The sequence below is a fragment of the Protobothrops mucrosquamatus genome, unplaced genomic scaffold (assembly GCF_001527695.2).
Source record: "Protobothrops mucrosquamatus isolate PMUCROS unplaced genomic scaffold, P.Mucros_1.0 scaffold397, whole genome shotgun sequence".
NCBI lineage: Eukaryota > Metazoa > Chordata > Lepidosauria > Squamata > Viperidae > Protobothrops > Protobothrops mucrosquamatus.
Genome location: NW_015386728.1, coordinates 38,741 through 65,075, shown reverse-complemented (window position 1 = coordinate 65,075; position 26,335 = coordinate 38,741). Strand labels below are relative to the sequence as shown.

The window sequence follows — 26,335 nt, the reverse complement described above, 5'->3', positions numbered from 1 at the left end:
AGTCACTAGGTAGATCAGGAGAGAGAAAAAATGACAAGAGTGAATAAGGAATATGATGTTTTTTTGTACTTACAATTCCTTTCCAGTGATAGTTGTTTTTAAAGATATTAAGATCCTTGCTAGAGGAAATCTGTGTCAACCCTGCAGTGGGTGCTATGTATTTTGAGGGACAGCATACATTTGGAAGCTATCTCTGTCCAATAGCCACCAATTTCTGATTTGCTTCCCTGGTAAATTACTGCCTTTATTCCCCTCCCCAGCACCTTCTGCCTACCAAGAGAAAAACACAAACAAGACTCCATCCCCAGGACTATGCCAACCCCAAATTTTGATTTCTCCTCCTTGCTGGCTTCCTCCAAGCTCCATCCTTCACTTATTGGGCAGCATAAAACATTGGTTTCAGAAACAAAGGGAAATTCGTCTCTATCGAGTTGAAGGTCAAGTTTGGATGATCAGCCCTTTTTCCTTGAGGGGCTGGCTTTCAACATGTGGCGAGGTACACATGGAAACATCATCAGGTGTCCTCTCTCTGCGAACAATAATAGGAGAACGAACAAACTCCTTGCTCTTTTGAAGGTGGGAGGAATAGAGCCCCAAAGTTGAGCTAGCGACGAGGCCAGGTTAAACTAGAGGAACCGAGTTCAAGAAAAATGAGAAGATGAAAGCTCAAATGCCCATCTGCAGACAGGAACAGGAAGTAGATCCATATCCATACAACGTGAGATGATGGCATCCAACACAAGCCGACACAGGACACAGCCTCAAGTTCTGGTTGTTACAACAGTTACTTGAGCCACCACATCCCTACTGATGCATCTGAGGCCCATCTTTTGTAAACTTGGGATTGTGGTTTCATTGTACCAAGGTACGTGCAAAAGCGAACAAAAAAAAAAGTTGACCCGTACTCTGTTTGTAATCCACTTTTATTTGTTCTTGAAGGAGAGGCCTGAGAGCCAATGCGCTTCCTTTCTTTACGTGGCTCTCAACCCATTCCTTCACGTTGCGTGGTGATAAAGAAAAACCTTGCTCCTCAAAGGCATTTATTTAAAAAACAAAAAACACCTAGCAGTAACCACAACAAAACAAAGATGCAGCCAGGCACTCAAACACATTTGTTGGGCTTCCTTCATTTCCACTGGGATCACAAAGGGAAAAGAACGAGTGGACATCAAATCTAAAAGTGCACAAACTCCCCAAGCGAAAGAGACTACAGTAATGGAGAAGTTTGGTTATGCTGTGGAACAAAAACCGGGACAAGCAAGAGGACAACATTCAGCCTGAAGGCACAGAATTATGATTAACATAGCCTGGCTACATTGGCGCTATCACAGAAGCAGTGGGGTAGAGCAGAGAATGACAATCTTGACACGAGTGTCGTGATATAATCTCAGTTCTCAGAGCCCTTAAACATCCCTTTCAGCAGCCAGCTGAAAGACTAGTTCTATCACGTGCTTGTAACATTTAACTTGGCATTTGGGCTTTTCATTTCCTTCCCTCTTCTGCCCATTTTGTTTTCCTTCCACGTTGTTTTAGATTGTAAACAAGCTGATAGAAGCTGCCTTTTTTATATTAATCTTTCTGTCACCCTTTTATCTGGAGACAGAATAAAAAGGCTATATAGAGATGAATCGATGCTTTTAAAAACACACACGCACACACAAAACAAGTATCACCCCTACTATTCCAGCCTTTTGCCCTTTGCTTCAGGCAGGAGAATGTCTTGAGTTGGTCCTGACTTTAATTTTATTTTATTTTCAGCTTTGAACTTGGATGTCGACCCCACAGGGCCAAGAATGGAAGCCGAAGCAAGAAACGTGCCTGCAGTAGTGAGATGTTGACACCTTCAGCCAGAAACCCACTCTGCCGTTCATTACAAAGTTAATTTTCTTCTTTCACGGTAACGGCTTCTCCTTTTATATATATATATACATGTTTGCAAGATTAATTAGCTGATGTGCAATTTTGTAAAAAAAAAAATGTCCTCAAAGCTATTATTCCCCAGCTGAAAATTGACCTTACAGCTAGAGTTCTGGATTCCCAAAACCGCTGAAGTCATTCCTCAAAGTATTAAAATAAACCACAGCAGGTCGGATTTGCATAACACGCTAGGACATTAGTCAGATTATAGATCAGGGAATATTAAAACGGCTCAGATGAAAACCAAAGAGGAGCGTTAATAACGTTAATAACGTTATTTTCACAGGTTTTTAATCGCTTGTATTTTCTTTTTCTTTTCTTTTTTTTACTGTTAGACATCTGGGGTCCTTGATGGGATGGGGAAAAAAACCGGGATAGAAGTGAATAAACGCTTTCGCTCGTTCGTGATAGCCGAGATGGACTTGCAATGGCCACCTTTTAGGCAATAAGCCTGCTTTTTGGCCAGTATTTATGTTCCACGTGGTTGAATATTGCACCGCATCTTAAACTCCACGTGCACAAGCCCACGAATAAAGGTCTCCGAGGGCGCTTAACTAACGGTCGCTATTGCAATCAAACGGACACTACTTAACTGGGAGGGCGTGGATCTGGGGCAGAGCCGAAATCCCGCCGCCCAAACCGGCGGAAGAAGAAGCCCTGAGCCGCCCCGGGAGGGCCCGCCGCTCGACTCCGGGGCCGAGGCCGGCCGGCCGGCTCACTTGCCCCGCTTGGCCGAGGCGGGCGTGAGGTTCTCGGTCAGGTAAGCCACCAGGAGGCAGATGAGCACCAGCATGACGCAGATGGAGCCCCCGACGGCCGTCATGGCGATCACGATGTCCCGCATGCCGGCCGGCTCCACGGTGAACTCCACGCACTCGGCGGAGGAGGACGGGGGCGGCGGCGGCGGCGGCTGCGGCTGGGCCCCGCTGCGGTTGGCCTCGGCGAAGAGCGGCTGCAGGCAGAGGCGGTAGCGGACGCTGCCGTGCGCGTCGGCCAGCAAGTAATCCCGGCAGGCGGTGCCCAGGCGCACGCTGTCGCACTGGAAACGCGTGTAGGCGCCTTCCCACGAGCAGGAGAGCGCGAAGCCGCGCAGCGCGGGCAGGCGCGGGGCCGGCGGCCAGGCCCACTGCAGCAGGACGCTGCCGTTGCGGAGCACGTTGGCCAGCAGGGCGCGGCCGGGCGAGCGATGAGCCGTGCAACGCTCCGGAGCGCACTGGAAGCCCCGCGCCGGGCTGCGGAAGCACAGCCGGCCCGGGCTGCCCTCCTCGCTCAGCACCTTGTAGGGGCACCACGGCTCCACGCCCGCCGCCGCCGCCGCCGCCGCTTCTTCCCCGGCTCTGCGCTCTGCCTTCGGCTCGGCTCCCCAAGCGCCCGGCGCGCAAAGCAGCAGGGCCACCAGGAGGCAGAAAGCGCACATGCTGGCCGGGCCGGGGCATGGGCAGGGCTGGATCGAGGTCTCTAGCGCGGCGCCCCCGCCGCCGCCGCCGCCCCCGGAAAGCCGGCTCGGCAGGCCGGGGCGATCGCCGACCCCCCTGGCCTTTCCCGGCAAAACGGCGGAGACATTTTCAAAGTGGCCGCTTGGAGACGGCGCGGCACCTCCTGGCATCTCCGCCCGGGGAGGGCGGGCCAACTCCGCCCCTGGCCCGCCGCTTCCCTGCCTCCCGGCGCCGCCTTCGAGGCTCGCTCGCTCGCTCGGAGGCCGGGGGGGGGGGAGGCGCGGAACCGTGCAGAAGAAGCGGCTTTACAAATGTTCTTTGCGCTACTTCTCGGGCCGCTTGGCCGCTTGCCGGACGCTGCAGGGGTGGCTCTCTCGGAGCGCTAGAGGGCGCCCTCCGGACCCCGGAGAACCCGCCAGGGATGCTACATCGCTCTCCAAAAACCTCGGTGCGTGTGAACTCAGCCCCTTGCACCCTTTGCAGTAATGCCCAGATCCAGCCTTTGAAGTTCGGAAGCCCGTGAAAATCAAGCGGGTTGGATGTCTGTGGAGATTCTCCGTCCTCCAGGTCCTGGCTGTCCCAAAGGTGCTTTTTCAAGAGACCGCTGGACTTCCTTGTTGTTGTTTTTTCCCCCGAAGACGTTTCGCTTCTCATTCAAGAAACTTAAGCTAGGCAGAAATTGGTTAGACTGGGAAGTGCAAAAATATTGCAGGAGGCAGCGCTGGGAAGAAAACTGCTTGGAAGTGCCTAGTGGACTCTCTTAGATTCTATTTCCACGTGTAGGAGATCCTCTCTCTCGCTGTCATCCAGAGGAATGTTTCCTCTTGGGGCCTTTGGAAAAATGCCTGCCTGCCTTTGCATGAATTTGGCCATGCAGCATTTGGCTCCTCTGCAGAAAGTGCCTGCCCTAGGAACAGCCAGCTCTCTGCAAACAGACATTAATAAAAACCTTGTCAGGGACACCGAGCTGTCCTGGCTGTAAATGAAGCCAAATTTAGAATCTGCTCAGCCTAAAGAGACTCAGCAGACTTGTGAGATCAAAATAATAGTTTTCTAGAGCCAGGGTATTTCTTTCCCTTTCAGTTCTAAAAAGGATTCAATTATGAGCTTAAAGGCTGAATTCACATCACAACATCCTTGGTATCTTGAATAAGCTTCCGAAATTCACCGAGCATCCTTTGGCAATTAAAAAAAAACGGCAGGGGAAAAAAGTTTTGTGGGAAAGGTAGAAAGTTTCTTAGCAGGTTGGTGGGTCCCAGCTTCCTTTTTGATAAAAAGTGTGATTTGTGATGTGTCCACCAGGGGGCACTCAACACATACTTTAAAAATTCCACATATTCTGTGCTGGCTCTAGCCCCCAGGCCCAAAAGTTTTACCTTTTTTCCCCCTAGGGAATGTGCACTTCCAATTAAGCTTGGAATCCTAATAAAATAAGCATAATTAAAATGAAAGTGAACTGGCTATATATGCTGAACAGGGAAGCTGGGCCATTTAACCTGAGCTGACAAACTGGGATGGGGAGAACTAGATTACTCACTGGATGACTTTGGTCCAATCATTTTGCCCAGTCTAGGTTACAGATATGTTGTGAGGATGCCGTAAGTGCAGACAGGTTAGTGATAAAAAGAGGTTAGTCAACGGAAGGAAACAACAACAGCTATAGTCTCCACTGGAAATTTAGCAGTGGATGTGTCTGCCTTTCCAAGATGGTCCAAATCAGTTCTTTCTTTCTAATCCCACCAATTAGACTCTTGTTTGTTGTCCTTACCGTAAATTCTTCCCTTTAAAAAAAATACCAATGGTGGCTTTCTGTCTAAAAAGAGACAGAACTAGAGCTGTGTTTTTAGCTGGAGAGGAAGACAGCCATGGATTACTCAGTTATGGAATAGGGTCTCAAGTCGGCGTAAAGGGCAGATATTCTGGGATGATCTCTATAGAAAAGCTAGGAAAGTCATTGCTATACTGGTAGGACTGATACAAGCTGGATCAGGATGGAAGGATAAATGGGCAGCCTGTGCAAATTAAGCTATGCAAGAAAATTCCCCAGAGAAAGATTGATAATTGGATCAGAAAACCCTCTATATTCCTTTCCGAGAGCCAATAAAATCCATCCCATCAAAGAGTAAAGCAAATAATAGATCACATAATTTAACTAATGCAATAAGTGTGATTCTAAGATGCAGAATTTATCAAAAGTCACTGACGGGGCCAACTCATACACAGCGGAACTCAATGTTTGCTGGGGGGGGGGGAAACCATTTTTAAACACTGGCAAAACACCCGTATGGAAGAGAACATGAAATTATACCTCCAGAGAGTGCCTAAAAGTTCTTTGTGAGTTGATCTTAAGGGGAGGGCATTCCACCCAATTGAATCCCAAGCATTTAAAGCAATAAAACCAACCTTGGAATTTTATTCAGAAACAACCCGCTCGTTAATTCGGCCAGTTGGCGCCCAAGTTTCCGGCAACAACATTTTCTACCCGTTGAAGTTTGTGACTTGCAAAGGCAGCTCTGCCTAAACAGGGTTGGCAAACATGGGTATCAACTCCCATCAGCCCTGGCCCCAGCCAGGGACATAGCTAGAGTGTAAAACATCTGCAGGGCATGGGATTGCTTTCCTGCAACCTTTCTACAATATTCCAACTGTAAACTTCATTCAGGAACGTTTGCCTTCAGGGTTTCCTTCAACAGGAAGTTTCTTCAACTGTGCATTACTTTTCAACTCGGCAATGATCCTCTCAATCACTGTTTCCAAAGGAACAGGATCTTGGAACAGGATCTGAGGCCTTTGGACTACATCTCCCATTCTCCCCAGCTGGGAGGGCCAGAGATGTCAGCCAATGCCTCCAGAGAACATAGGCCTGGAGAAGGTGGCTACCAGCTCTACCTGTGGTTATTTATTTCTGTTGCTGGCAGCAATTATTATTATTATTATTATTATTATTATTATTATTTTAATTTATATGCCGCCCTTCTCCCGACGGGACTCAGGGCGGCGCACAACATATTTAAAACAAAACATAAATACATTCCCCCCCCGATAAAACCGAATTAAATCAAATTTTAAAGTTGTGTCTCTATCAAATTGCTAAAAAATAAACCCCATATAAAATCCTCCCTAGGTCAGGTCCGCTTGCTGGAAAAGCCCTGTCTTGAGGGCGCGACGGAAAGCAGGGAGATCCGGAATCATCCGGATCTCGGGGGGTAGTTCGTTCCAATTGCGGAACAAATCTTGAGATTCCCTCCGAACGGTGACTCCGCCTGTTGGTCCCACCACAAATGCCCTATAAAAGGGAGGGATAGCAGGGAGGGAAGGAGGAATGTCCAAGTGGGAAATCGGCCTTTGCTCTTCATTTCTCAGCGGAAGTTTTGGGCGGAATCCAGCCTGTGTCAACTTTGATCAGGCAGCTGGCGAAAGGCCTCGCATCTCTGCAGCCCCCGAGTGAATTGGAAACGTGGCTTGCCTGCTACGTGGCCAGGCAGATGACTTAGCTTTCGGATTAATCTGTTTGGAAAGCGCTATTTATAGCAGGCAGCCAGGAGACTGGGATGCATTAAATCAAAATTTGGAAAGAGGCCTCATCTCTCTGGTTAACACGTTTATGGAAGCCTAGCAGCATTTCCATAATCCGAGTTCTTCTCTTGTTAGAGACTCCAGCTCCTGTTATCCTTTGGTGGTCTCCGAGGGGCTGGCTTCACTGCAGAGTTGACCTTTGATGCCGTCCCACGTCGTTCTGTTTGAAACACTTTTCCTTTGATGTCCAACTTGGAGCCCTCCAGGCAGCCCAGCCTAGTCCTGCCTCTCCCGTACGGTCCCACTGCCTTCCTCTCAAAAGCAACAAAAGGGTCATTTCTGTAAGGTCTCTTGGCAGACACTCAAAGAGGAGAATATACATTCGCTTGCGGAGAAATACAAATATTGATTTAACGTCTGGTTTGTCTTGGACAAGCATTTGGACAAGCATTTGACCAGGATGGTATAAGGTCTCCTGCCTTGAACAGGGGGGGGGGCTGGACTAGAAGACCTCTGAGGTCCCTTCCGGCCCTATAATTCTATGTTCTGTGTTGGCCTTCCATCGCGATTCAACCACGTAGGTAATTTCACAATGATATTTGCAATGTTATATTATTGGTTAGTCTTCTAGTTCTACACGCCCATTGTAGTCACACTTGTTTGTTCTGGGTTCCAATCTCGATTTTTTCCCCCCCTCTAATGTGCCATTATTTGGATCTTCCACAGAGCACAGTGTATCCCCCCAACCTATAGTGCAATGCTTCTCAACCTTGGTAACTATAAGATTCATGGACTTCAACTCCCAGAATTCCCCAGCCAACATGGGGAACTGCCATAGAGACCATGAGCCATCAACAGCTTCCTAATTTCCATTCCAGCAGTGTTATAACATTTAATGGTATAAATACGTTAACCAGTTTTGCCCCTCCCGTCCTCGGAAACGGGAGAAAAGGCATTTGTTATTCTTTCTTTTTTTCCCCTCTTTGATAAACTGGTCAGCCTTGTCTAATTTTGCTATTTAGTGGGTGCTCCATTTCTGAACAGCTCACACCCATGAAATTATACAAACCTCGGCCTTTGAAAATTACTCTCCCACAAAGGTGTTAAGAGATGCAAATGTTTTCCCAATGTGATTTTTTAAAAAAAATAAAATATGCAAATATTTCTCAACCTTTAAAAAAAAAAAATCTGAAATGGCTTGCTGGCACAAGTTCCCACACTGTCAATTGCAGAAGGATGAATCCATTTTGAATAAACATGCCTGCCTTTGCACGTTACGCATTTGTCAATCAGCAGCAGGCTCCCGTTGAGCTCTCTTTCTGTTCCCATTCTATCGAAACAATGGCAATTTCCCCTCGCTACTGATCCATAACAAAACCCGGACAAATAATGGACACCTTGTTACCAAATGGACCCTCTTTTTATATATGTACATACATAGAAAGGTGATGAGGTTGCTCTGAACGGAAGTCAGGTAAATCGGAAATGGGGCAAAAGGAAACGCAAGTAGCCCAAACTGTAACGGTACTTCTGCGCTACATCAGGCTTTGCCTATGGTCCAAATGAGAGTAAGAGGATAGGACTCTTCCAAAGGGAAAAACAATCCTTGATTTTTTTGATATTTTGAGCTCCTTACCCCCACGAAGAAACATTCTGATGTTTGTATTCACGGTAGCATTCTGACAGGTTGGCACTGCGTGTCAATCCTGCCCTCACTAACAGGAGGTGGGGAAATATAGTATCTCCATTTGGTCAACGCAGCCAATGACTTTCTGAAGACAAGATGGAATTAACTCTCCACCTCTCTTGGCGGTTTCGACTAAAGTAGCCCAAGTTTATTGCAACAGTCAGTCTTTGGTTTGGATCAAACTTGGTGGCTTGGTGCTGCCTCCCAGCCCATGGTCAAAAGTAGTCCTCTTTTCTGTCAACATCTCCAACATGGCCTTTGGGTTGATGGAACTGTTCCAAATCTTCAGGGTCACCGACCTCACCTCCATGGTCCTCCTGCAAAGAAAACAGGAAGTAGAAAGAGCGCAGAGAAGAGCAACAAAGATGATTAGGGGACTGGAGGCTAAACATAAAGAACAGTTACAGGAATTGGCTATGTCTAGTTTAAAGAAAAGGAAGGACTGGGGGATGACATGATAGTGTTTCAACATCTGAGGGGCTGCCAAGAAGAAGAGCACAGCACCTGAAGGCAGGACAAGAAGCAACGGATGGAAACTAATCAAGGAGAGAAGCAATCTAAAACTAAGAAGAAATTTCCTGTCAGTGAGAACAATCCATCGGTGGAACAACCTGCCTCCAGAAATTGTGGGTGCTCCAACACTGGAAGTTTTTAAGAAGAGATTAAGCAACCATTTGTCTGAAATGGTCTAGGGCAGGGGTAGGCAACCTCGGCTCTTTTATGACTCATGGACTGCAACTCCCAGAATTCGCTGGCTCAGGAATTCTGGGAGTTGCAGTCCATGAGTCATAAAAGAGCCGAGGTTGCCTACCCCTGGTCTAGGGCTTTCTGCCTGAGCAGGGGGTTGGACTAGATGACCTCCAAGATCCTTTCCAACTCTTTTATTCTCTTCTGTTACTTTTCCAATCAATCCCAGAGAGGATCAAATGAACACCCCTAGCAGAAACTTCCTTTGCTTTCTTCCCAAATATCCCGTTTAGGTGTCAAGGTGAGGCAGACAGACCTTGGCTTATTTCCCCAAGTGTCAGAGTCACCCAACTCACAACTCCTTGTCCCTTCGCCTTGCTCAAGGACGGACTGATCCCAGCTGCTTGGTGCCCTCCAGAAGCTTTGGGAATGATGATTCCACAACCCAGCCAGCAGGAGAAGAAAGGACAATCTGAACAAGGATGAATTGACAGGAGATGGAAGCTGCACTGTTGCCTGACCCTCGTATCTTTGTGGTGATTGTTGAGAAGATTTGTAATATTAAGCTACCTAAAGGGAATATTGTCGTCGAGAGGTCTGCGACAAGCAAGAGAAGGAAAGAACCACGTTCTATTCCAAATTTGCAAGCGTGCTCACCTGGAAAGGGCCCTTACTTGCCCTAAGCAACCAGCCTCACTTGAAAACAGACCAGCATTTAGGAAACCTCTACCCATAAACCAGCATGCTCACAGAAAGATGGCCTATGAGAAAAAAAAAAACAGGAAAAAAACAAACACCCAAGCTTCATACAGGATCTTGTTCTTGGTCCTCCTGATAATCATCCATTAAACTGTCGGTGGCTTTATTTGGCCGATCAGCTCCCTGGGAAACAAAGCACACACCAAAATACAATTGGTCAAGTGAAATGCTAAGAAATAAAGAGATCTTTAAAATGGCGGGATTGCGGTGGCTAAAGGCCAGCGGCCTCAGGATCCCCATATGCCAGTGACGGCGAACCTTTTAGAGTCCGAGTGCCCAAACTGCAACGCAAAATCCACTTATGCATCGTCGGGTGCCGGGTGGGTGTGGCCCATTGGGTGGGTGTGGCCCATTGGGTGGGTGTGGCCCACTGGGTGGGTGTGGCCCACTGGGTGGGCGTGGCTGCGGTGGTAATGGCAGACTGGGTGGGACTAAAAAGTTCAATCAATCAATTCCAACTTTGCAAGATCTTTTTTTTCCCCGCGAGAAGTTGAAATTGACTGATTGATTGAACCTTTTTTTTTGCACACGGCGGCGGAGGCCTAAAGCGAAAAGGTTTTATAAAACCCAGCCGAAGGTCTAGGACTGGGGCGACGGCGCGCATGCCCACAGAGAGGGCTCCGAGTGCCGCCTCTGGCACCCGTGCCATAGGTCCGCCACCACTGCCATATGCTTTGACGTGACTGAAAATTCAGCACAGCCAAACTAAACCTCTTCGAGGGCAAGAAATCCCCTTCAAAGCTATTTACACCTGAAGGGAACCCAAGCAGGCCACTTTCAAACTGTTGACAGATTTGTTTTAAATCAGAAAACACCAGAAGCTCCTTTCTCTGGAGGGATCCCCAAGGATCCCAGCGCTCTGGATCCCAGTGCCCACCCTGTGGTTGGTTTTTCTACAAACATCTTCCCTTTCATGTTGGTGTCTGTGTCCCTCCACCCACCTTCTAAGAGGGATAAAACGAACCGGAAGCTTTTCCTGGCTCACAGCGTTAGCCGGCCGATTTGTCTGGTGGGTTTGTTCAGCCGGATCCGTTTTTTCTTCAAAGCTGGGCCGTTCCAGTTCTGCCTCCTCAAACTCATCTTCCCCTTGGTTGTTGGGATCCTGAGCTGGATCAGCAACATCTTTAGGTCCCTGAGAGAAGAGAAGGGTCACTTAGACAAGGGGTCAGCCCTTCCAGGTAAAACCAGGTCAGGAAAGGGGACTTTTGCCACGATTCCAGTGACACTGTTGTTGAAATAACAGAATCTTGAAAGCCTGCCAGAGGTTTTGCCCCCATTTATGCCAAATAAAACCCAAAGTGGAGTTATTTTGAGTGTCTTTGTCACACCTTCCCTATTCAAGGACCGAGGTGTCATTTCCTTTTGTCAGCAGTTCCTGAATATCTTTGTCGAGGTTATCTCTGCTTGTCTTTATAGAACTTCACATGATGCCTAATGACGTCGGAAGGCTTCTGTACAGAACGGGCATCTGTAATTTAAGAACTTCTGGTATGGGCATATTTAAACCATCTCCTACAATTCCGCTTTCTCTATTTCCACGCCACCCTTCTCTGTCGCTCCAGTTGTTATCTACCACATTTTACTCAAAAGAAAACAAAATCAGAATTAAAAGTGACTCTACTCACCCAGAAAAGGGAAGATCAAGGAAGGGAAACTTCCACCCCGTGCCCCATCAAATACAACCCTCTCATTTTAAAAGGTAAATTATTGGAGGGGGGACACCCGTTTTCTCTTGAGATAAATGCAGTATAATGAAATTTAAAGACAGCAAGGGAATCTATTTGTGGTTTTTGGGATAGTTTAGATATAAATGGTAAAGGTTTCCCCTGTCCGGTCGTATTTGACTCTAGGGTGTGTGTGTGTGTTCATCTCTGCTTCTTAGTCGAGGGAGCCAGCATTGTCCGAAGACCCTTTCCGTGGTCGTGTGGCCAGCGTGACGATATGCCAAGCACCACAGAGCCTGGAGCAAGCAACAGGAGCTCAACCCATTGTGCAGTGATTAGGTCTCAAACCTGGGCTGCCAGCTTTCCAGCTGACAATTCCAGCTGTTTATCTGCTGAGCCATCGCGTCCTCACCTCACAAATTTCAGCCTTGCACATCCTGGTGCCTAGAGTAGCAGTTCTTAGGGGGTGGTGGTCCTAAGACCATTTCAGAGGGGGGTCTGCAAAATCAAATATTTTAAAATGTCTAGACATAGCCTACATCAGCCAAAGCTCTTTGGGATTCTCAGTCATTTTTAAGACTGTAAAGGGGATCCCAAATGTTTGAGAACTGTTGCCTAGAGAAGCAGGGGAGGCTGTTTTAATATATGGTATATTGGTTTTAGTTAAAAATATTTCTGGGCCGAAGGCATGTTTGTTTTACCAATGCAAGGCCATATACAACTATGTCCGTAATGTGGATTAATTTCAGTGTGAAGGGAACAGAATTTGTCAGTAGTTTATAAAATGTACACCGTCGTGTTGGTGTGTGTGGTGGGGTAGAAATAAATTTCCCTACCCTTTTTTTAAACCACACTAACATAGGTCTATTTGAAGAAGACAGACTGAACCAGCCAAACCACGATTGGTTCCCACAACACCTTACCCCCCCCTTAGCAAAATACAACGGTGTTTGCATAATGTTCAGTACACAGTGCTTTCTTTAGCAAACTGAATTGGGCAAACACTAAACCCCCCTCCATTTAATTACATTTTGGAACTCTCTACTGGAAAATGTGATGGTTGTTACTAGCATGGATGATTTTGAAAAGAGGCTATGGAAATTGAGAAAGAAAGCTATTAGCTGTTCCAGAGGGCCTTAAATCCTGTCTCCCCCCCCCTCAACTGTAGCCCAATGCAACTGCCAGCTGGACTTGGCAGTTCTTATTCATTTGAAGCCTGGGTTTGCTCCCATCGAAATAACTCTTGAGCATTTCAGAAAAATAACCTTTCAGACCTTGCTTTAAATCACAAGTTGCTTCTTTATATATGGGGAGGAGAAAAGCATCCTTGCTTACCATCTGTTTCTGGATAATTGCTTCCTTCTGTAGGTATGTGTGGTTTTCTTTCTTCATCAGGCCAGCGTCTGAACAAAGCAAAGTCAATAAACATTGGGGGGGGGGAGGATTAAAAGATTGAAAAAAACTTAATAAGACTTTGCCTACTTCCAAATTTCCTGGCCAAGCCATCCTACCAGTTTCTTAATGTCTTTTTTCTACTGTTCCTACCGTCCAATTTCCAGTTGATGTATCTGAGGGTGTGTTGATATTCTGCAGACACTTTCTAGTGTTGACATTGGAGTGGCTGGCTCTCTAGTGACCACAGCTTACACAGAAAAGCACAGACGTGCCTGGAATTAACCATGCTTTAGTGGCTACTAACCATGATGTCCCAAAGGTGCTTTTTCCAAGAAGCAACTGGACTTTCTTGTTTTTTCTTTGAAGACGTTTCACTTCTCATCCAAGAAGCTTCTTCAACTCTGACTTGGATGGTGGGGAATGGAAGGATTTATATTCCTTGCAGACAGCTTACATTGCAAAACTAGAACCACCTGCCTGAGGCCGGTCACATTCCAGAGGAGATTTGCTTTCTCACCGTTCCATTTTCTGCCAGGTCAATGTTCTCTATAGGTGTTGAGCGGCTTTTATAACTCTCTTTTGGCTCTTTCCACTTTCTGGACCAGCAGTGCATCTGTCCCCTGTGCCTCTGCCTTGAAGGTTGCTATGGCTTCCACACAGAAGAATGGAGCCACAGTTGAAAAGTTCGTTTAGGACCGGGGAAAGACAACAACTCGAAATCCCAAATTATTTTAGATTGGAAAGTGGAGGATGTATTTTAAAAGATAGTGTGCTGTGTCCTCACAGCAGTTTTTTTTTCCCAAGCTGAGAAGTTGCCACATACAAGGACTTCTGCTCCCAGAATTCTCCAACCAGCATGACCAAGGCTGAGAATTCTGGGAGTTAAAGACCATGCTTCTGGAGATCATCAAGGCTAAATTGTTGGAATAAGAATGAGGATATCTAAGTAAGGTCAAGTCCCCTGTCCTGGGTGCCTATGGGTTGACCCTCGCTATGAAGTGAAGACTCAGCTGAAGACGGATCCAAGCACCCACTTTGAGGAAAAGTGAGATATAAATATAACAAAAGAAGCCTTAAAGTCAGCCCAACTTCTGGTATCTTTGGAAACTTGTTCAAGTCCACCTTGGCTCACCTTGAAAAGGTGGAGAAGGACCTTTAGAAGCTGGATAAGATCTACCTTGGCTGTCCCACTCACTACCTGTCCATCTAAGGCAATACATAACAGGATCCCCAACCTTATCCTCATAACTCAGACCCTGTTGTATCTTGAAGAAACTCTACACAATTCTCCCCGGCTTCGTCTCTGGCAATGGGACCGACCTCGCCACATTTTCAATCCATCCTCTTCAGTCTTACCGGCGTGCAGGTCCCTGTCATCTGCTCCTCCTTTCTCAGCTCCCCACATGGTGTGCCGTGCCCCCCTTGTCCTTGTCTGCGCTTGACTGACATCTGTCCTGCCTTGCTCAGATACGGTGGTATCCAGTCGATAGCTTTGTGGGTAAGAAAGAGCTCTCCCATCATTCATCTGCAAGTTGCCTTTGTTGACTCTGCGGAGGAAAGCGACCGTTACAAGCACTGTTTTCCCATACATTTTGGATAATGCCATGTTTCTTATATCAAAAGTGGTCCCTTAGCGCTCTCTTGGGGTACAGACAAAAGGCTTTGTCAACTCTGAGCACAGAAGCACACACTGTTTTCACACAAGGGTTGGGTTTTGAATGAGCCCATTTTCTGGACTCACTCAAGAGTTTCTGATTCCTTGTAAACATCAACTGACCGAAAGGGCCGATTCAAACCCTTCCCAAGCAAACCAAGATAAACACCAGATTTAGCGTAACTGTGCATATACCAATTGCTAGGGGTTTTTTCCCCCCCTATGACTTGGTTAAAGGAGTTATGTGAATGCAGCCAGGGAGAACTGAGCATAGGACTGCAGGAGAGAATCTCCAATTTTCAGATTTTGTTGTTGTTGTGCATCAAAATCAAACAATTTTGTGTTTCCTTCTTGGACGTGCCACAAGAGCTAGAAATGTCTTTGTTTTAACAAAAATAAGTCAAATGGATGGAAGGCCAAAAGGTGGCCTTCCTGGCTAGGAGATCATCACAACCTTGAGGCCCAAATTTTTATTTCCGTCGCCTGCATTTAGGCCAGGAATGTTTGAAATGCGTGTTATTAGCCTTGTTAGCTTTTTTCCTGCATTTGCTTCCCGATGGTCACAATCTCGGATTAACGGATGGAAGTGGGGGTCCCATCGCTCCTTGCATTTCTTCCACGAAGCCTGATGGGTGACTGTTTAATTAGAGGCCAGCAGAAGGATATGGCAATTTGGAAGTGCTGCTTAATGCCGCTTAATGAGGAACATTTGAACTAATCTTGGGGTCAAGTGACGTAAGGCCAGCAGTGTGCGGTGCATTGCCGCTTTTCTCAACTGGAGTCAAGAGGCACACACCGGCGTTCCTGCACAGCCTAGTGGTTGTCTGCCAACCCCATAATATTTTTCCCTGCCTCTCCTTCCACTATGCTTTTCTCATCAAGGACATCCTTGAATGTCTCCACTTAATGCCTAACGGAGCAAGAAGACATTCACCCCGAATACCCTAAAACATCCCGGGGGGGGGGGAAAATAAAAGATTTGTTGGGAAAGGAGGAAACAAATTTTTGTTAAAATAAGAGGGTCCAATCCCTCCGTGAACCCAAATCCCAGATCAAAACGCAGACGTCATTTTAATTTTTGTAAAAAACAAAACTCATTTCACTCTCAGCTCCTCTGTCTTTTATGCTGGTCTATTTTTAATATCACGTACAGTTCAAGCTTTCATGAACATTGCATTGCATCTGGGCAGTGGCTCAAGGGAAGAACTCTTTTAAGTGAAAAGAAGGCAGAGCTGGAGAGATAACAAGCTTGCGGCTGATCTGAAGAAGGGGAGTAGTCTGGGAAAATAGTTATTGCCATAGTTTTTACACAGCAACGCTTCAAACATTTGATGCTTGAGTCAAACTGTTTGTCTGCCCTTGCCCAGTGTTAACATTGAGGGCACATAGTATACTAACCCCTAATGCAGATTGCTTGTTGGTAACTTAGTGTATAGGTAGTCCTTGATTTACAACCACAATTGAGCCCAACATTTCTGTTGCTAAGAAAGACATTTGTTAAGTGAGTTTTGCCCCATTTTATGACCTTTCATGCCACAGTTGTTAAGTGAATGATGGCAGACATTAAGTTAGTAGCCTGGTTGCTAAGTGGATCTGTCTTCCCTATTGACTTTGGTTGTCAGAAGGTCACAAAAGGTGATCACACGACCCTGGGACACTGCTGTTTGTTTCATAGCAAACAACACCCTGTTGTTCCTTAGCCAGACCGGGCCTTTCAATTCAGAAAGAGCAAATACCTCTGCACCTGTTGCTTCTGCTTGTTGGAGAGTTTTTCTTCTGAAACCCGACTTTCCTCCAAAGCGGCTGGATGTTGCCCCTGCATGTTCTGCCCTGCTTCTGGATCCTGAAATGATTTTAAAAGATTTTTCTGCATTATTTGTATGACATGCAAAGCCATGCCTATTGAGCCTATTACTTTGATTTAATCAAACCCATTTAAATGCATTTCGAAGCTACAGAGCGCCAGATCTGGATAGGAGACCCTGAGGAAACTCTAGAGTTGGAGGCTCTATCAAAGGAGTCCTCATCAAACCACTTCCATATGCGGCCCCAAAGAGTCAACCCATTGAGCTCAACTCAAAAGAGATGTTATCTTCGCTTAAGAAATCAATAACTATGTTTTTATTCAACCAGACACCTTGGAAGGGTAGCAAGGAGGCCAATATTCATATGAAAAGCTTGATGGAGGCATAAATCCTATCTCAACAACGTCATGTCCTCAATTTCTAAGTCTCCATGGCTTGTAGGGAAGTGCGGTGTAGAAGGGTGCTATCTTAGCAGCACCTACTGGAAGCTGTCCATGGTGCTGATGACTTCTTACTTGACTTTATTAGTCCACTCAACTTGACTTCTGTGATTCTGTCTGTCCAAGTTTATTTAACCTAGTTTATGCTTGGACCAAAAGCATATGAATATTCTCACCTGGTTCTGCACACTATTCATCATCCGGGTGTAACGAACCATGGGTGCATCTTTATGCTGGGCTGGTGGCTGAGCTGCAAAAGGCAAATTAACTTCCTTAGGTGGGGCCAGTTGACCAAACAGCATGTCCCCTTGGGGTCTGGCTCCATTGTTATGTGAAACACGGTTTTCATGCACCAGGTTCTCTTCTTGACGTTTGATCCCAGGGGGTGGAATGGCAAAGGAGTTCCCACCTGGAACCACACTTTGGTCCTGAGGTCCCAAAGGTGCTTTAATGCCATCGCCCTTGGAAGCCTAGAAAGGGGAGCATAAAGTAGACTTGAGAAAGACTGTCCAGGAACAAAAACAGAGCAACCAAGTGTTGGCGTGATAGAGTGTCTCGGCTGAAGGTTCCCGCAAAGACTGCAAACGCCTCCTCCATAAAACGCCATCCCGTTCTCCTTTTCCAGTGCCAGTGAATCAAATCCAATTCTTTTTTGAGCTCTTCTACTGATTTTCGGTGTCCTCTTTTCATCGTTGCTCCTGTTCTAAACCTTTGGGTTTCCCCAGTCCTGCTGATCATGTTTTGGCTCCATAAACAATTCAGATTTGGAGAAAGATGTCTTCTGAAACACGGGCTGGCATTGATGGACTGGGCTACTCACTGGGACGAGATGTTGGAACCACACCAGATTGGCCCTTAAGGAATTGCTCTGGCCTCTGGCCCCTTGTCTAGCACAACTCTAAGCCTCGTAACTCACCGTGACATCTCTGCCAAATCTATGAGCAGCTCAGGTTCGCTAAATAACCTGCCCATCATCTCCTGTTTATTTATTACAGTGACACGTCTCCTGTCTTCCAATGCAACTTACAAATCCTCCCCCAGATGTACATAGTGGAAAAAAATGGCAATGAAATGAGAACATTACAGGCCACCGCAATGTATCCTACAGAGTGCCAGGAAAGGGGATGATGTTAGGGGAGAGAAAATACATCTGGAAGAAATGGATTTTTGTCACTCCTTTCTCCAAGGTCAGCCTTGCACCTTCTTCACCTTCTGAAATGAAGCAGGCCAAAACTGGAGAGAAGGCATTTCTGGCTCCCAGCTGATTTCAACTCCGGCAAACATCTGGGGGCTACTGGCCCCAGCTTTATTGAGACTGCTGTTCCCAGAATTAGCCAGCGGCCAGCGTGGAATTTTAACCTTTTTGAGGCTGAATTGTTTTCTTACATGATTGATTTTGTTTTCCAAGCCGGTTTGATCACCAGGTCAGCAGCACTTTGCTACAGACAAACTGCCTCCCAAGCAGTTTGGTGGGTGGGCAGTGGAGGAACAGAAGTGGGTGTTGTTTTAGCCTAATTCTTTGCTTATTCAAAAAATCCCAGGCTTAAAGAGAACAAGCTGTGGCTGCTTCTAGAAGAAAGGAACCCGGGACCAGCCTGGCATTTCCCCTGGCATTTCCCCTGGCATTTCCCAGCAAGTGGTCAAACCTTTGGAAGGGAACTTAAAGCTGGAATGTTGTACCTTGGGTCTAGCAAACTGCAACACGCTCGACCCCCGAGGCTGGCCATAAGGATGTGGCATCTGCTGCTCTTTGGCTGCTCCTGCATCCTTAAAACTTGGCATCTTCTGAAGGGTTTCCTTGAGTTTCCGGAACTCTTCCATCTGGACCTGGAGGGGAGAGCAAAGAAGAGGCTGTCCACAATAATTCCCAAAGTTTTAGATCTTGCTTAAGGAGAGACCTATTAGATCACGCCATGGATTCCCCGAGTCCCTCTAGGGAATAAGGCTGCTGAGACGGATCGGTTTTTCTTCGTACCGTTCCCCCCACAGCAGTTATCCAGCCCCCCAAGTTGCCTTTGATCTGCCTTTCCTCCCCAAATTTCTCTAATCGCTTTCAGAAGCCGTCTACCAGAATGGTCTTCCTATCCGGTGGCAGTGAGTTCCCCAGGTTAAATCCCTTAAAGCGGCCTTTCCTTTGGAGTGTCCCACGTTGCCCATCTGCTATCTTGGCGAGAGTTAAGGGAGACCCCTCTTTCTAGCTTTGGCTACGCTAGTGGTGGACCACGGGAGCTGAGGTTCAGCACCTCCAGACAGGGCCAAGGGCTTTCGCGGAGAACGGAGCACGGAGTTACCTGAGCATTGAGGAGCTGCGAGTGAACATCCTGGTGGGCTTTGCGAAGTAGTTTGCTTTCTTCCCTTAGTTTAAAAATAGTATCTAGAAATTCAATTCAATTTGGTTAAAAGGCATTCTCCCTTCTTTCACCCCCCCCCTCTTCCTGCTAGAGGGGTTCAGATGCCGTCTTTAAGAGAGGCACATACCCCCCCTTGCAACCCTGGGCTCAGTTCGGAGCCGGGGGAGCCCTCTCTGGCTTGCCCACCTTGTAATCCCACCACCTCGTTCTCCTTCTCCCGCTGCAACTGGGAATATTTCTGGCTGTGAGTCTCCACCACCTTGCGATGCTCCAGTTTCAGCCCGTTGTGTTGCAGCTGCAGATCCAAAAACTGCTTCTTGACTTCTTCGTGCTGGTTCTGGGGAGAAGCAGACCAACACATGGGAGCAAACCCTAGAAAGAAGGCAGTGTCTCATTTCTGCCTTCCCAAATTTCACAATTTATACTGCATATTTTTAATCTGTTCATCCTAAAACCAACTGGGCAGGTTTAGATGAAAGGCAGAGTCCAAGCTACAAGCAGTCCTCGACTTACAATCGTTTGTTTAGCGACCATTCAAAGTTACGACGGCACTGAAAAAAGTGACCTAGGACTGTTTTTTACCCTTATGACCGTTGCAGCATCCCCATGGTCACGTGGTTAAAATTCGGACACTTGGCAACTGACTCCTATTTATGACTGTTGCAGTGTCCCAGGGTCATGTGATCATCTTTTGCGACAATCTGACCAGCAAAGTCAATGGGGAAGGTTATGTTATTAACTTAACAACTGCCATCAATCCCTTAACTACTGCGGAAGGTCATAAAATGGGGCGAAACCCCACTTAACAAATGCCTCACTTAGCAACAGAACTTTTGGGCTCAACTGTGGTTGCAAGTTGAGGACCACCTGTATTTAAGTACCGTAGCAGCCAAAGAGGATTTCCTCCCTAAACTTGGCATCTGAAAGGAATAAAATCCAGTTGGGGAGAAAAAAATAAATATAAATAGGATTGCAATTCTTCCTGCAAAAGGACTTGCTGGGTTTGGATTCTCACGGAACCGGGGCACGTTTCGTCTTTCTTACATCTTAACGTGTACTTATCCAACTGAGCCCATTTTGCAACGGGCTCAGGGGCCGGTTTCTAATTTAAGCCGAACACGCTGATCCAGGAGATTCGTTGAAGTCTCTCCTCCCTGAGTGAGTCTTGGGGAAACGCACGCAGGGCTGCAGCCACTGCTCCATCAAGCAACGCTGACACATAATCGATACCCCGATGGCATGACGCAATGGCGCAGTGCTACTTAACATGGCCAAGTTTACAAGCAAAATAATTGCTGCTTTTACTTGAACAGCAGGAGGGGGGAGATTTATGGGGTCTTAGTGGCCTGGCCCGTTTCCATCCATGGATCCTCCAGCGTGTTGGTGCGCAGGGATTGCGTGTGTGTGTGTGTGTGTGTGTGTGTGCTAAATTGAATGAGGTAGGAATATTTGCCATTCTGGCTCTTCTTGCTTGCAGTGTTCCTCATTGTTTCTGCAACCCCCCCTGTGGTCTGTGGCAATTAGCAAAGGATAATTAGGGTTGCCAACATTAGTCAGACCCTGTGGTTTTAAAATCCCCTTGTTCCCAAAGTGGTTGAGCTGTCCAGTGTTGGAAACAGGAGGCTCGGTTCGACAGACTCCTGTTCTTATCCAAGGCAGGGCAGCAAACCTCTGATTAATAAAGAGTTTGAAGAAACCTGGCTTATCTCAGGTTTGAATTGTGGGTAACCTGAATGCTGTTGAAAAACAAGATGCTGGATTACATTGCCCCGAATAGAGACAAGTGCTCTCCAGTGCATGTGTAGAGAGCCAGAGTCTACCCAGACTAACCTAATTTATTCTTACCTTCAGTATCTTGTGCTGTGAACTTAAGGCACCATATCTGTTCATAGAATCTTGCTGCAGTGAGAAAATCACAACAATAATGATTGCAACTAACTGTGCAAATAATTCACTATTGTCTCTTAAACCTGCACGAACCCCCTCCTCAACTCTCCAGCTGGGTTTGCATCGCTTAATGGCCTTCACTGAATGTTGCATCTAGTCTTGAATTAACCCCCTCCCAAAATCACACAGTGCATCGAACCACCCTCTGAGCAGATAAGACGAGAATCTTCTAACTTACCAAGATTCCCTTGCAGATTCAAGAAGATCAAAACTTAGCACATTAAAAATGCAACTTCTCGGTCTACGTATTGTGTGAACACTCTCTCTTTATTAAGGACAACTTTAAATCCGGCCACAAAGATGAAAAGATGACAGTGGCTGGATAACTTGGTTTTGCACACTGAATTTCCCAGTTTCCCTTCCCGAGAACTCAAGTAAGGATGGGTTAGCAAAAGGAGAGAAAATATTCTTTGGAATCCAGCATGCCTCGGATCTAGACCAGTCCTCTAAAACTTTCTCCTTCCCTTCCTTAAACACACCTGTGCCCTCCAAAGGGATCCAGTTTTACCTACCTTTTCTTTATTGAGTGCTTCCTGAGCCTCCAGTTTGTATACTAAAAAATCTACAAGGCAAAGCGGAACAAAAAATAAAATAAAAGTAAGGAAAGAATGGAGAAATCAGTCAGATGCAGCTTTACTGAAATTTGGTTTACCTTGCCGAGAAGTTTATGAAGTTAATAAGATGGAATGTCCCCACTGTTTAAACAAAATAATTCCTGGACAAGCAAGTAAAATTTTAGTCTAAGCTAATAATATCTATTTATGAACGATTACTGGAATGCACTGCTTTCTTGGGAGTATCAAGTAAGGAACTGGAGAACCCAGTGGATGAATCTTAATGGAAGATTAGCATGTATACATTTCCATAAATTTCATATTATGACGACTTAAAGACAAATATTTACATCCACTAGATACCCATATATGCCTTTTTAGGGTAGCATCGTTGGTTCAGTACCATTGCAGCATTAAAAACCCAACAGCCGTTTATAGGAGGGGTGCATCCTCCAAAGCAACGTTCTTTGAGACACAAGTAATTTTGCCCTTGCATTTTGTCCTGGAGGATTCATCGTTTTAATAAATGACTAGGTTCTTTAGGATCTTGCAACTAACAGGAAAGGATTTTATAATTTCTAAACCATGACGGTTACTAAAGGAAGCTGGGAAAAACACCAATTCTTAGTCAGTTCTTCCGTGGTCTAAAAATGACCGATTGCTTTTTCTTTATCTGTACGATTATTTTACAATCACAACTTCCAGTGAAAGGGCTAGTAATCTGGACTGCATATGTCTGCTTGATTTCTTTTTTCTTCTTCTTCTATTTTTAAGGTAAGGTTCCCTCAAGACATACACAGTTCCTGGTAACCACCTGGATATTATCTGAGTAATTATCCTGGCAGCCCAAGAGAAATGCTTTCTTCCAGTTGTTTTAACACCTTTACACTCTATTCTCCAGCCTCTGCTTTTGCTCCTTTGTAGTTCAGCACCTGGAAACAGAACTGACCAATATCAGATCTGCTCAGGTGGGGGCTTGGATTTTGTAGCATGAAAAAGCAATTCGATGCTGCAACAATTTCCATGACTGAGACCTACTTTTCTGGGTCCTGACCTGAACCCCATTGAGCTGTTGGAGACCTTTGTTGGACCCTGTAATTGGTGACTCATCTGGAATTCTAGGATTTGAACCTATCCCTTCTGCCATCAGCTTTTTAGATAACCCTGACCCTAAATCCAGGAGTGTCCAACCTTGGCAATATTTGGATTTCAACTGGCTGGGGAATTCTGGGAGTTGAAGTCCACAAGACTCAAAGTTGCCAAGGTTGGACACCCCCGCCCTAGATTATCGTATGAATTCTTCAGGGCCAGACAAACCTAGCCATCATTGTGCTAAAGAGGCACGGAAGATATTTTGTGACATGGGCGATTCTGTCCTGCAAGATTTCACTATTCATTTCTGCTTTGTGCCCCATGGGACCTGCCTCTGTCTGATTAAATGTCAAGAATTCAATCACACTGGAACTGATCATGATCAAAAGAACTGATCATGATCTGAGATGGAAAACCCACCTTCTTTTGTTTTCTTGTGTTCGCTGCGTTCTTTCTGCAAGGAACGTTCAAGACGGGATCTATGTTCATAAACGACTGCAACCGAGTTGAAAAGAGAAGTGCAGGGAATAACAAACAAAATACAGCCCATACATTCACACAGTTATATTTCTTTTTAAAAAAAAATACGAGTCCAGTTCACTTCAGAAAATGGATTGCCTGAAATCTCCATCCATCAAATTCAGTAAATACAGTCACCTAATGAATAATGAAGAATTATTATTCCTGCCTGCCACATAGCGATTAAGGATCAGAATTTTGCTGGAAAATAAAAAAGCAAAATGCTAATCTAACGATGAGGAGGATAATGATAACTGCACCACAACTGCTCCCCTATTCAGCTTATTCAAAGCAAAGGAATTGTATATAAGAAAAGAAGAATATAAAATTTGACCCACTGGATTAAGAAACCACATTCAGGGTTGCTCTAACAGTTGATCAAACCTGCACTGTATTTTTAGTTCAGTGTCTTAGTCTTTTAGCCTTTATGTTTCATTTAACCCCCTGAATCTTTGCCACCAAAATTGCAGCCAAAAGGTTGGGGATTTTAAAGAGATGTTGACTTAGCATAGGTGCACCTTTGGAAGACCTGAAAAACCAGATTAGGGACAGATGGTCTTATCTAGGTGGTTGCTAAGAGTGGACAATGACTTGATGGCACATAAAATGAAATGGGAAGTTGACTTTGGCAGGCACTCCCAATTCAGCCTGAAATTAGATGGTGACCTAACACAAAGGCTTCTGTCCTCAGCCAGCTAAAGTTTGCACGTGGCACTAGAAGTTGTTGCTTTTACCTTTGAGTTTTAAAAAAATGGAGACGGCTTCCTTGCCGTTGTTATTCTATTTTTCCATCCGCTATGCCAAAACAAGACCGAGACCTCTTTCAAAACCTGGATATTTAACAATGGTGTTTTGTAAGCTCGAAAAGGGAGTTGGGCGTTTTACAAAGTTTGGTTTGTTTGTTTTTTTTTTCTTTAAAAAAAAAACTGATCAAATTTTGATAGCCTGGCAGGGAAACAGAATGGTTGAATCGGATCTGAAGTTTGAGAGAACATTTGGCAGCAGCACCCTAAGGACTAGAAACATGCCAAAATGAAAGCTTTGTGAGGCAGGAGGGTGGAATGTGGCAGACCAGGCTACCGCTGGTAAGCTTTTCCGCCTTTCATGCCAGGCACGCATCTTTTTTCGAGCATTCAAAAATGCTCAAGAGTATTCCCATTTCTGCAGTCTCCGTCCAACCTGCATATTGCATGGCTCTCTTTTTGATGAGAAGCAGCAGGAGATCCTCCTCCTTCTCCTCCTCCTCCGAAAAAAATCCACACACTCTTCAAAACTCAGGATGCGAGAGAGGCTTTCCTAGGATTTTTTAATTAATTAATTTGCATCCCGCCTTTATTATTTTTGACAACTCACTCCAGGCAGCAAACATATCGGACACACCTTCCTCCTCTTGTTTTCCACACAACAACCCTTTGAGGTGGGTTGGGCTGAGAGAGAGTGCTTGGCCCAGCGTCACCCAGCTGGCTTTCATGCTTAAGGTCGGACTAGAACTCCCAGTCTCCTGGTGATTGGCCCACCCAGCTGGTTTTCATGCCTAAGGCGGGACTAGAACTCACAGTCCCCTGGTGATTGGCCCAAAGTCACCCAGCTGGCTTTCATGCTAAGGCGGGACTAGAACTCCCAATCTCCTGGTGATTGGCCCAAAGTCACCCAGCTGGCTTTCATGCTAAGGCGGGACTAGAACTCCCAATCTCCTGGTGATTGGCCCAAAGGCACCCAGCTTGTTTTCATGCCTAAAGCGGGACTAGAACTCCCAGTCTCCTGGTGATTGGCCCAAAGTCACCCAGCTAAGGCTAAGGCAGGACTTGAACTCACTGTCTCCCTCTTTTTAGCCTGGTGCCTTAATCATTATACCAAACAGGCTCTCTCTGTGGATAGGGGGGGGGGGCTTTGTGATAATCCAGCCCCCACTTTTTACTTTACAGCTAGAATTGCATTTTCATCTGCATGCTCCCCCCAACTTCAGTATTAGCGGCAGGTTTTCTTTACATCGAGGTGAGGTTATCACAACAGGCTAGAGTCTAGACAAAGTAAAAAAAAACAAAAACCGGGTTGTGTTGTGTTGTACGAGCCCAGCCTTGTGAAAACACTGTGGATGAATGAGGCCCTCCTTTGAAACTCTAACATGATTGCTTTCTTTCGGCACCGTCCGGTGATGTGGACTGTTTTGTTAACTCGGTTTTTCTGCCTTGCACGACACGCCAAAAAAGCGTTGGGGCGTTGGAAGAATCCAATTTATAGGCAAAATATTAACTTGGTGGCTGGTTTTGCTGCGAGGGATTATTAGCCTGGAAAAGCTGGGCAGTCTTTTGCTAGGGTTTTCGCTCTAGCCCAACTGGATCTGGGAAAAAATAGGCTTTTGAGGGTCTCTTGCTTCTTTGCGGATCTATTCTAGGAAACAGCTGGAAAAGCCGGCCAAGGCTCTCCGACCAGAATGACCGGAACTGGCACTCGGCCAGAATTTCTGAGCGGACAGCCAAGTCCTGTGCCAAGCAAGCAAACATAAAAACACTGCACAAACTAGCAGGCTGAAATAAACACGTGTATGTAAGCAATGGGTCACAAGGATTTTCAGGTCATGTTTCTAGTCCTCGTGGCTGCGACTACGGGCTTCGAATGAAATGGGGGCCATTTTGAAGGGGAGAGAAGATGGCAGAACTTCTGTTTACACCCCACCCCACCCCCCAACCCCATAATATTAGAATTTGGCTAGTGGGCAGCAACAAGTCTTCCATTTAATAATGATGTACAAAACCCACACCGTAGGGCAGGGCAAGCTGGCTGAGGAATTCTGGGAGTTGAAGTCCACCAGTCCTAAAAGGGCCACGTTTGAAGGCCCCCTGCCATAGGGGAAGACAGCTCAACCTTTCAGACAGGAAGAGAGTTCTGCGGGATTTGGAGACCGAAGGAAA

At 46.1% G+C, this 26,335-nt stretch overlaps 2 protein-coding genes across 2 annotated transcripts in view; both read right to left on the bottom strand.

Moving 5' to 3' along the window:
* Positions 1-2,632: 2,632 nt before the first annotated feature.
* Positions 2,633-3,523, bottom strand: FNDC10 (fibronectin type III domain containing 10). The gene has a single exon (XM_015816045.1). The coding sequence runs from the start codon at positions 3,521-3,523 to the stop codon at positions 2,633-2,635; it is 891 nt and encodes a 296-aa protein (XP_015671531.1).
* A 4,747-nt stretch (positions 3,524-8,270) lies between these two features.
* LOC107287515 (Golgi integral membrane protein 4) overlaps positions 8,271-26,335 on the bottom strand; it is a 22,260-nt gene continuing 4,195 nt past the window's right edge. The window contains exons 2-14 of the mRNA XM_015816033.1: positions 23,325-23,399; positions 21,771-21,820; positions 21,157-21,210; positions 19,498-19,648; positions 19,252-19,334; positions 18,641-18,787; positions 17,137-17,430; positions 16,452-16,558; positions 14,418-14,608; positions 13,002-13,069; positions 10,967-11,134; positions 10,054-10,125; positions 8,271-8,873 (exon numbers count right to left, since the gene is read on the bottom strand). Coding sequence (XP_015671519.1) covers positions 8,772-8,873; positions 10,054-10,125; positions 10,967-11,134; positions 13,002-13,069; positions 14,418-14,608; positions 16,452-16,558; positions 17,137-17,430; positions 18,641-18,787; positions 19,252-19,334; positions 19,498-19,648; positions 21,157-21,210; positions 21,771-21,820; positions 23,325-23,399 — 1,562 coding nt within the window. The 3' untranslated portion in view covers positions 8,271-8,771. The remainder of the gene's footprint in view (positions 8,874-10,053; positions 10,126-10,966; positions 11,135-13,001; positions 13,070-14,417; positions 14,609-16,451; positions 16,559-17,136; positions 17,431-18,640; positions 18,788-19,251; positions 19,335-19,497; positions 19,649-21,156; positions 21,211-21,770; positions 21,821-23,324; positions 23,400-26,335) is intronic.